The sequence below is a fragment of the Adiantum capillus-veneris genome, chromosome 16, assembly GCF_014529385.1.
Source record: "Adiantum capillus-veneris isolate H3 chromosome 16, ASM1452938v2, whole genome shotgun sequence".
Taxonomy (NCBI): Eukaryota; Viridiplantae; Streptophyta; class Polypodiopsida; order Polypodiales; family Pteridaceae; genus Adiantum; species Adiantum capillus-veneris.
Genome location: NC_140946.1, coordinates 140,658,360 through 140,669,436, shown reverse-complemented (window position 1 = coordinate 140,669,436; position 11,077 = coordinate 140,658,360). Strand labels below are relative to the sequence as shown.

Here is an 11,077-nt window from a genome sequence, read left to right as displayed (position 1 = left end):
TTACTTGAAAAAAAACCATTTTATTGGCCATGTTTTTTAAGGGCAACTAGTCGGTCAACTGGGATTTATGCCAAAATCTAATGTATTTGTCAAAACTTAAAACTGGAACTTGAAATTCAAGGTTTAATAGAGTTACAACCCGGTTTTTTAATTTTCGATCGGGAAATTTAGACTACAAACCAGGATATGGGAGCACTTCTTGGAGCAAGAGTATCTCAAAGCAGACACACAACCAAACCTTCATATTATTTTTGCAGTGTGAGTACTTGCCTATGACACAAGGAGGACTAAATCTATTATCCATGATGACAGTCACTATGAACATGAGAGAAGTCATCTATAAACATGTCAAAATAAAGAGTAAAAGACAATGAAATGTCCTATCCTTTAAAAAAAATGTGAGTACCAACCTTTAAAGAACGCAAGATCTTCATTGAAGTGCACTTCTTCAAGTGCTCGTGGAATGTGAGCAGTGTAAATCATTTCCCCGAATGTATAATATTCCTTTCCATAAGTTTTCCAAGAGGAAAGTTTAGAAATTGCCCTCTTTTGCGTAAGCTTGAGAGCCTATTAACTTTGGTTGTCCCGAGGTGGGGGGGGAGGACACTTACACATGAGTGAGGACCAAATTTCATGAGGTTGCTCACCCTCTCCAAAAAAAATAATCCATTAAGAAGCAAATCAAGGTCATTGCATGTCTATGCAGAATCCAATAGAGGAATGCATAGTAGTATCCAGTCAAAGTTCTTTGTTACATAAGAGCATAGAAAAACAAGGTGCATTAAAACATTTAGTTACATTTCTTCCTTTCTACAATCATTGCAAATGCTCCTTCAAATGCAGATTTGGCAAATGTTGTGCAAGATGTAGAATGGGTGCAGTGTCACTATGGCCCATCTATTTACGATGCATCTGTTGCAAAATCTATGGATCATGTGTGGTACTTCAAATTGGTGCAATTAAGCACATGATGCCTCCCCATGATTTGTTCATGTCTCTTACAAATCATCGTCTCTTGAGATTGTCCCCAACGGTTACATGTGGCGCCGCGTATCTAGTTAAGGGAGTTGAAAGATTATGCTTACTAGTCACATTTTGGCGGATTACCACGTGTTGGCATAAGTGGCTTGAATAAATTCACTTTGTTGTCTTGGTTAGTCGATCTTCCTCGTGGAGTGCAAGCATCAACTTTATATAGGTGAAGTCACCTTGAAAACAATTGAATGGCAAAGGAGGAATGAGAAATAATCGACTTTTGGAAAAACAATGTTGACAATTGGACATCCTACTTTAGCAAACAAAAACCATCTTTACCATTGAATGTGCCCCATCTTTCTCATGCTTATTTGAATAAGTTTCTCTATTTTAAGATACAAAAATCTTGTAATTTTGGACCGCCTGTGTCACGTTATGGAACATAATTTAACACTCTTCTAGTGCAAATTCTTGTACACCCCATTTGCTAGGGTGGTATGCATGCAAGAGAGTAATAAATATGTTATGTCCAATGAAGTGTCTATCTCCAATTAGACATACATACAATTTGAGGATACTGGGCAGAGAAAATGAACAATAGAAAGGCTTTGTTGGAAGATGAGAAAGTACATTTAATCCATGGGAGTGATAAAATGGAAACCATTTTCCTTCTATTATACAGACAAGTAATGAAGAGATCTTTAAGAGACTAAGAGAAACAAAATGAATGAACATGGCTAGGTATTAATTAATGCACCTTTGGTAGTATCTATCCACTGGTATCTATTGACTATTCTCGTGTAAAGCTCCCCGCAGGATTGACAATTGTCCATCTTTCAGCATCACATCCTCATCGAGTCGTTCGATCTTTCGACGAAGTCGATCAACTTGGGTACTTAATCGAATGGCTTCTCTTCCCATGAAGTCTGCCTCTTTTTGTACATTATCTCTTTGCTCTTGTACTCGCCCTAGCTCCTCCTTCATGCCTCCAAGCTCTCCTTCCTTGCTTGCAAGCTATATTCAAACGACAACAGCAAGATCAATACCCTTTTCTTCCTTTAGATGCATGGACCTTAACATCATAGTTGGCACCTTAGCTTGCCCAAGAGGATCAGCAAAAAGGGTGAAAAAGTTGATTCTCTTACCTCTGTTTCAAGTTCATGGACTCTCCTATTCGTCAATGACAAGGCACTGTGAAGATTGCTAGCCTCTTCTTGCAATCGATCCTTCGTATGAACCAGAATTTGAACATCTTCTTGAAGCTTCTCTAGATCTTCCCTCTCTTCACAATGGGACTATCACAAGCAAAACTACAACTTAACAATTGCATAGTCACCATAAGCTAAAAACTCTCTCTCTCTCTCTCTCTCTCTCTCTCTCTCTCTCTCTCTCTCTCTCTCTCTCTCTCGTGTGTGCACACGCTCATGTGTGTGTGGAGAGAGAGACAGAGGGAGGGAGAGAGTACCTCAAGCCGTGACGTTATCAGGTCATGGACCTCACTCATTTTGGAACCTTTTGCAACCACATCAAGAAGGTTGCTACTCGCTGAGTTGGATGAGTGACCCAACAACACAATCGCCATATCATCATTGCCGTTACTCGTTCTCAAATCAAATTCAGCTTCCTGCTCATCATTGATCTCTTCCACCCTCATAATGCCAGCATTATCTTGTTGATTACAAGACTTGGCTTCCCTGGAAGGATGTTCGGGATCGAGGCTATCAGAGTCGGCCAGTCGGATAGCCACATTGCCCAGCTTCCTCATGATGGTGCCAAGCCTGTCTACAAGGATAGCATTCTCCCTCTTAGCAGCAACAACCTCCGTCTTATAGGAGTCCACCTCTTTCCTTAGTCCTTGTTCAATTCCACTAAGCCTAACTAGCTCTCTCTGTAGCTTGACAAAAAATTCGCCTTTCCCTTGCAACTGGGCACTGTTGGCTTGCTCGCCTAACGCAAATCGCAGCCCTGCAATTGTCTTATCTTGCTCCTTACAAAGCTTTTGGAGCTTGCTCACTGCTTTCTGCTTTTCCATTACCTCCCTCTCCTTATGCCTGTATTTCCTTCCCAATGTGTTGCCGTCCTCCTCTGTGGCCTTGCCTTGGCCGTCCCTCTCGCTCAACCTCTTCATTGACTCTTCTAGAAGCTTCCGAAGCTTCACTGCTTCTTGCGACGACTCCTCCGCTTCAGCCTTGAATTCTTTTATGCTCTCTTGATATCCCTGGACCTCCTCCAGTAGTGCATCCTTCTTGGTTGTGAGCGCAGACACCTCCTTGTGAAGCTCAACTTTCTCTTCCAGAATCTCCTTCAGCCTCTCACTCAACCTCTTTTCTTTGGATCTTAGCTTCTCCAACTTCGATGTCCACTGCATCTCGCTCTCCTCCATTTCCTCCTGAAACCTGCTTTTCATCTCCACCACCTCTCTCTCCATCATCCTCACCTTATTCTCGGTCTCTACCCTCGTCTTTTTGAGCATCTCCTCTGCCCGCACCCTTTCCAAGAGCCGAGCACGCAGCTCAGCTGCCATTTTGAGAGCCAGATCTTTCTTGTCCTCTATGTGTTTTCGGAACTCTTTCCTCAAGACATCAATGTGAATCTCCAATGTGTCGTATTCAAAATCACCATCATGAACCAAGGTCCGGATAAGCACATCAGAGAGCTCATTGCCAGTGCCCAACATGATAGCCTGCTCTTCGTAAGCACGGGCATGGGCTTCCAAGGGGTCAAGGACTTCATAGAAGCTAACTTCGTCTGCTGTAGGATTTATGATATGGGAGTTGGTGAGCCTGGTTTCATTTGATGGATTTCCATCACGGTAAGAGCTGGCGTCGTGGCTTTCTCCATACTCGATGGATTCTCTGGGAGGGGAACCTGAATAGCCATTCTCAGTATCATTGGCCCTAGTTGGGTGCCCAACAAGCCTGGCCAAGTGTCCACTAACCTTTGAACCAGTTATGCTGCCATTAGCCTTGACATTGGCATTGACTGCATTTTCTTGACCAGTACTTGTACCTCTCTGTTTGTCCGTAGAATGGTGCTCCCCCTGCTTGTTTGCATCATTGCCGTGGGACGAAGTTCTATCTTTTGTTAAGGCCTTGACAAGCTTGTCTGTGACTATCTTGGCACTCAAGTACTTGAAAGCAGCTTTGGCCTTGTTGCTGCTTGGGCTCTGCTGTCTGGGTGCAGGCTTGGTTTTGGTAGCTGGAATGAGCTCATTTGAGAAGCTGATACTGGTATCCATGGGTGAGTCCAAATTGAAAGGTTGTCGAGGTCGACGAGAGCTCACCGCCGTGCCTATATTTCCCCTTTTCGGCTTTGATAGAGAGTAATGATTATCATCCCTCCAATCCAAAGGCAGCCCTTCTCCTGAGAGAGGGTTAGTGGTGCTGAGTATCCTCATGGAGTTAACCCTTCTTGAAGTTTCATTCACTATAGATGCCGCCGATGCAGGAGGCCTTGGCTTGGGTGCACTCAAATTTCTCACCGATTTTGACGAGTTGCGCTTTCCGCCGCAGTGATAGTAGTCGGTTGTATTGTCCAACATTTTGTTGTTTCTGAAACACATATAATGTATGGATTCAAGGTGCAGACGTTTACGTACCCGCAGGCAGGCAAGCTCAAACCAATCCAAATGGCAAATTTTTTACACATATCACAGTACACATCTATACATATAGACCACACATTGAAATACATGTAATGGCTACAGCCAAACTAATTGTCCAAAAAGTTGTACACTTCCTGCCTCGTTATTTCATCTAGCATCAATAGTGGAAGCACATACAATTAGGAAAGCTTCTCATAATCTGAAGCAGTAACACAGGACACCCGCTAAGTCGACACACTCACCACATGTAGACAAAAACTACTCTCTCTCTCTCTCTCTCTCTCTCTCTCTCTCTCTCTCCACGCACACACACATGAAGCAAAGACTACTCACTTGAGATTTTCTGCGGGCAGAGGGCGAGCTGGCTCGGAGAGTTCGGAGAGCCTGTCAAGGAGGGCATCATGGGCGGTTTTCTGGGTCTGTTTCTTGTCATGGTTGAACACAGGCAATTCAGAGAGAGGCCCTCTAGGGTGGGCTTTATGGTAAGCATGGGCCATTAATGCCAGTTTCACAAGACCGATGATCCGTTGTGGCTGTGAGAAGCTGGCTATGGCAGCTTCTTGCAAGAAACAATGGGCGATTCATCATACTTTCTTCATTGACTGTTCATGGCAGCTAATTAGCGGTAACTCCATTACCTTTCCTTGTTTATACATGCTTTGTCATATAGAGGTTTTCTTCTATGGTTTATGTGCAAGTGTGTACAAACCCCTTTCGGCACAAGGAATGTACGTTTTGCTTACAAAATGGCTAGCGAGAGCCTCAATTTGTGCTTTTAACGCAGAAATTGAGATGGGTTGGAGGAGGGAAGGAGTCTAGAATGATGCCTTCAGACAGAGAGAGAGAGAGAGAGAGAGAGAGAGAGAGAGAGTGTGTGTGTGTGTGTGTGTGTGAGAGAGAGAGAGAGAGAGAGAGAGAGGGATCAGAGAGGCCGGCAGGTGGTGGGCGATGAGCCCAACGTGGGAGTTACAAGCGGATGAAAGAGCGTAGTGCAGTGCAGAGCTTATAAAGATGATCGTGGCATGCATGGGTCAAAACCCCTTTCTTAAAACGTCATGTTGATCCCACTTCACAATCACGTTTGCATTTTGTCCTCCTTAACTCAGTCCCACTCATGCCAGAGATTGAGCAATGGAAAGGTCTCCCTAAGAGGGATTTCCTGCGACACTTAGGTTGACTACCTAACAACCCTTGCCTTCTGATTGTAACTCTTTTGTCATCTCATTTTGTTGGCACTATGTCTTTATGTCGAGGTTTTTAGAGCCCGTGTACAATGGGTGTTGCCCGTTTCTCGGGATGTAGTGTTTGTGGAAGATTCTGTTCAGCCCTTGTTGTCATGTACTAGAGACAGTAATGTAAGCTCACAGGACATTTATGACACTTTGTTGCCTCTTTTCAATGGTGGAAATACGAATATAAGTTCCAATGAGGCAAATGTACAGCTTATGGGGGTTTCTGAAAATGTTTTAGATCAGCCTATTACTAATGCAGATGTACATGATGTACTTGATGAGGAAAGGGCTGAAAATGAGCAGGCTAGAGGTATGCCAAAATGGCTGGTGCACACTTTGTGTGACAGTAAATTGGATGCACCTTTGTCTAGTCGTACTCGTTCAGGCTCTCGCCATGCATCTTATGCATCAGATTGTTATGCTTTGGCTGTGTCTAGTTTACATGATGTTGAGGAGCCTCTGTCTTTTGATGAAGCACAGAATTCAGAAAATTGGATGGCTGCCATGCAATCAGAATATGATGCACTTATAGAGAATGACACATGGACTTTATGTGATTTGCCTCCTAGCAAAAAGGCCATTGGTACGAAGTGGGTTTACAAGTTGAAACGCAAGCCGGATGGTGAGATTGATCGCCATAAGGCTCGACTTGTTGCAAAGGGTTATGCACAACAAAAAGGCATAGATTATGAAGAGACTTTTGCTCCCACTTGTCGTATGACTACTGTGTGTTTTCTATGTGCATTGGCAGCTCATTTTGGTTGGGATGTACATCAATCAGACATTGTTACTGCTTTCTTGAATGGTGACATATTTGAGGAAGTTTATGTAACGCAGCCTCGCGGTTTTGTCATAAAAGGACAAGAGGACAAAGTGTGCAAATGTAACAAGGCTTTGTATGGGTTGAAGCAATCTCCTCGTGCTTGGTATGAGAAAGCTGACACTCATTTGGTCAAACAAGGCTTTCGTAACAGTCCAACAGAAAGCACATTGTATGTAAAGCGTGAGGGTGATGTATTTCTCATCGTGGTTCTTTATGTTGATGATTTGCTGATCACTGGACCAAATGAGAGACATATTGCTGAATTTAAGGCTGATTTGAATGCTACTTTCAAGATGAAAGATTTGGGGCTGTTGCATCATTACTTGGGTATACAGTTTAAGCAGTGTGATGGTGGTATTGCCTTGTGTCAGAAAAGTTACATAGAGACATTGCTATGTAAGTTTGGACTTGAGGATTGCAAACCTATTGCCACTGCCATGGAAACAGGTTTGAAGTTGAGTCTACATGATGCTGGCGATCCTGCTGATGTCACTCTTTACCAAACTGCTTTTGGCTGCCTCATTTATGTATGCAACACGAGGCCGGATATTCAGTTTGCAGTCTCACAGGTAAGCAGATTTATGCATAGCCCAGGGTCTAAGCATTGGCAGGCTGTCAAGAGGATTTTCCGCTACCTTAGTGGCACTTTACATCTTGGCTTGTTTTATCCCAAGGGGGGATCATTGCCGCCAGACTTACATGCTTTTTCGGACTCAGATTGGGCTAGTTGTTTTGACACGTGAGTGTCCACAAGTGGTTTTTGTTTCATGCTTGGCAGTTCATGTATATTATGGTTGAGCAAGAAGCAACCTACAGTGGCCACTTCGAGTTGTGAGGCTGAGTACAGGGCAGTCTTCACAGCTACGGTTGAGTGTGTATGACTCAGACGCCTTATGGCTGATTTGGGTGTTGGACAGGACACTGCCAACACTATCTACACTGACAGTCAGAGCACATTGGCAGTTGCGAGGAACCCAGTTTTTCATGATCGCACAAAGCACATTGAGGTGCATTACCACTATGTCAGGGAGAGGCTCTCGGCAAGAGAGATCAACTTGGCTTATGTGCCAACATAGGAAAACCTTGCAGATCTTTTCACAAAGGCATTGTCTCGTGAGAAGCTTGAAGCTTTCCGCAAAGCTTTGGGCTTACTCCCCTTTGTGGACTAATCCTGTCCTCAGGGCATGGCACTTCCCTTTACTCATGTGCCAGCTCTCGTTCACCGCATCACTCCAGGGGGGATTTGTTACCATATACATGTGGTAGTGATGTGTGTGAACACACTAGGACCGCCGGGGCATTTTTTCCCTCTTTAGGAGGTTTTTTCCCCCGTGCATTGTATATACGCCCATCACTTTAGGGCTATCTATATTTCCATTGCACAGTAAGTAACACACTCTCTATTGTGTGCCTTGAGCTTCCTTTTTCTTCTCCAAGCTGTGTGTGTTTCTCTGCAACCCTAATTCCAACATCTTCTTCAGCTTTAGAAAGCTGGACCATGGGCACTTTCTCAGCTTCAATTAGTGGTACTTGAAAGTCCGCTTCTCCTTCTAGCCCTTCTGATGGCTGTGTTTCCATCTCAGTAAATGAGACTGAGGGTATGTCAATAGTTGGTTGCTTAGAGGTACCTGCTTCTTCCTGATGTTTTGGTTGTCCCTCTCTCAGCAGCTGATTGACTCTCTTTAATTTGGCTATCTCTTTGAGCAGTTTCTCTTCTCTTTGGACCCACATCAATGCAAGGTCTCTTGTCTGCGATTGTTCTAGCTTCAACTCTAGCTCAAGATCCTTGTTTCTCTTTTCCAAAGTCTTATAAAATTCATTTGTACCTTTGATTGAAGCGACAACATGGTTCTCTCTTATCTACCTCAAAAAGGCTGCTTGATCATTGATCTTTTTCTCGGAGTAGTGCAGAGAATCATTTGCTACATCGAGCTGCACTTGGATCTTTTGTACTGACAGAGTAGTGGTTATAAGTTCATTGGTAACTTCTAACAGTTGTGCTGATCTTTGCTTTTGTAGGCATCGGATAACTTAGTTAGAAGCTCTCCCAGGCCTTGCATTTCTTTCTACTACTTCTCTTTTGCAACCTGATACTGTTCTGCTTCATCTTTCAACTCTTTGATCTGCCTTTGGAGATCTAAAATGAAATTCATTCTGTCATCTAGCTCTCCTTGTAGAGCATCAATGACTAGCTCAAGTCTCCTAGCCTTAGCACTGTGGCTAAGTGCTGTTGTTCGCAATTTTTCTGTCATCAGCTGCATCTGCTTTCCATATTCATTGACCTCCATGATGACTTCGTCATTTGTTTCCCAATCTTCAGGCTCTACCTGAGGTTGTCTAGAGGTTTTGGCCATTTCAGGTTGTGTCTCTTTGGGTGGTGATGTGGTGGTTGTTTGTGGTTGCGGCGGGGGTTCTACTTCTCATTGAGGCATTGCGGTTGCCTCGGCTGCTTCTACTTCTTGAGGCTTAGTAGATGCCTTAGCTGTTTTTGGTTGGGTGGTCGTAGAAGGTTCAACTTCAGTTTGTTCTGTTTCTTTTGGCTGTTCAAAACTTGTTGCTGCCTGTTGTTCAGGCTCTTTTCCTTGGCTTCCTCACCCTCATTGGATTTAGCTATTGGTGAAGGGCTCGGGCTTGGTATTGAGTGGTTTGCTTGCTCCGTAGTGGGTGAAGTGGGTTTCAAAGACATCCCCCTCTGTTTGTGGTGTGACTCACCTTGTTCTGTAGCCTCAGTTTGTCTCTGTTGCTCTGTCACTTCTTCCTTTGCTTTCCTTTTATCTTCTTGATCTTCTTTCAACCTTAAGGCCTCTGCCTCTGCATACATGCATTCAAGAAAATCCGTGGGATCCTCTGCTCCTTTCCTTGAAGGGTTCTTGTAAGCAGCGGCGGCTAACACATGCTACACCAATCATGCACCAAGCTCTAGATGTGCCATAGTGCACAATAGTTCCTTTTCATTGTATAGCGCTTGGGCTCATGTAGGAGTTCCAAACTTGTATGAGTCTAAGCTAGAGAGCTCAACTTTATCCCATAGTTGAAGGGTTTGAGGCCCAAAGCTATAAAAGAGCCCTATGATTAATGAGAAGTCATTCTTGGGTGAGGACTCCTCTTTGTAAAGTGGATGGTCATGAGGCTCATGGGCTTTCCATGCCCATGTAACTCTTGATTTCTAATAATCAATTGCACGTTCTTTTTTATTAGTCGTCTTTGCTTGATTATGTGGAGAGAGATTGTATTATTGTGATGGTAAATCTCTAATCCCTTTTTTGAGTTAATCTATTCTATCCACACCATTGGCCATGGTGTGTGAGGGATGTGCCTTCCTTCTCTTCATCTCTCTCTACAAGGTGTGGTTAGTGTGTATGCATACATAGTCGCATTAAGGGGTTGTGCCAGAATGGACATACTAATGCGGAGTTGGTATGTTAATTGCATGCTTGTGTAGTTGTGATTAAGAGTTGTGAATAAGAGTGATTGATGTGAGAGGTTATTTTCAACCACGTGATTGTGTGCAAGTGATTAGTGAGTAGGAATGTGTTGTTGATTAGAGGAAGCCCCTTTCCATGGATTCTCTCTATGATGAGAAGAAGGATCCCTTGAATCCTCTATGTCTATACATCCAAGGCTCGTGCTTCCATGCCCTAGCTGGGTTGTCGATCCACGATTTGACAATTTTGTGGGTTGTGATTAGGTCGTGCTATAACGCCTCCCTACATTTGACATCGTTGCCGGGGATTGATAACCTAAGCTAGTGGGTTTAGGATGTGTAAAATAGAGTAATTTCATTACTAATTTCTCGGTTTTTGAGTTTGTGTAACTTAATTTTGGTGTGATTTGATGATGATTGTGCAAGAAATTGATGCTAATGTTGAGTTATGGATACCCCAAACCCCCAATTCCACCCCCAATTTCACTAATTTCATGCTAACCCTTGCTAATTCGCTTCTTTCCATGCTAATTTTTACTAATTTCATGCTAATTTCTACTAATTTTGACTAACCTTGCTAACCTAACTATTAACATTTGAAGTGTAAAGTATGTGAAATCCCCTTGCAAGAGGTGGAATCATCACTCTGATCAAGTTAATTGTACCAATTTATGCTTAATTTGATGATTTTGAGTGTTTGATTTTGACCTACGATTGGTCAATTTTGGAGCCGATTTGATGGTGCACACACTTGTGTGTGCAATGATGCGACTTTGCGTGGAGCAAAGGAATAGCTTGGAGTGTAATTATGATGTAAGTGCACTCATTTGTTATGTCAATTTTTGATTGATCAATGTGATTCCATTTGCTAATTATTTTCTAGAATTAGGTGTGTAACACAAATTGACCTACACTTTGCACCTAATTTGATACACTTTGTATAAAATTGATAGTCAAATTGTGACTAATGAACTTGTTTGTATCCAAATAATGTTTAATTCTCATAAAGAATTCATGTG

The 11,077-nt window shown here is 43.1% G+C and overlaps 1 protein-coding gene across 1 annotated transcript; it reads right to left on the bottom strand.

Annotated features, from left to right (window-relative positions):
• Positions 1–1,297: 1,297 nt before the first annotated feature.
• Positions 1,298–5,556, bottom strand: LOC147439968 (uncharacterized). Its single transcript, XM_086484438.1, has 4 exons — positions 4,913–5,556; positions 2,441–4,526; positions 2,121–2,270; positions 1,298–1,989 (listed from the first exon to the last, which is right to left on the bottom strand). The coding sequence occupies exons 1-4, from the start codon at positions 5,074–5,076 to the stop codon at positions 1,759–1,761; spliced, it is 2,631 nt and encodes an 876-aa protein (XP_086340564.1). The 5' UTR covers positions 5,077–5,556; the 3' UTR covers positions 1,298–1,758.
• Positions 5,557–11,077: the final 5,521 nt, after the last annotated feature.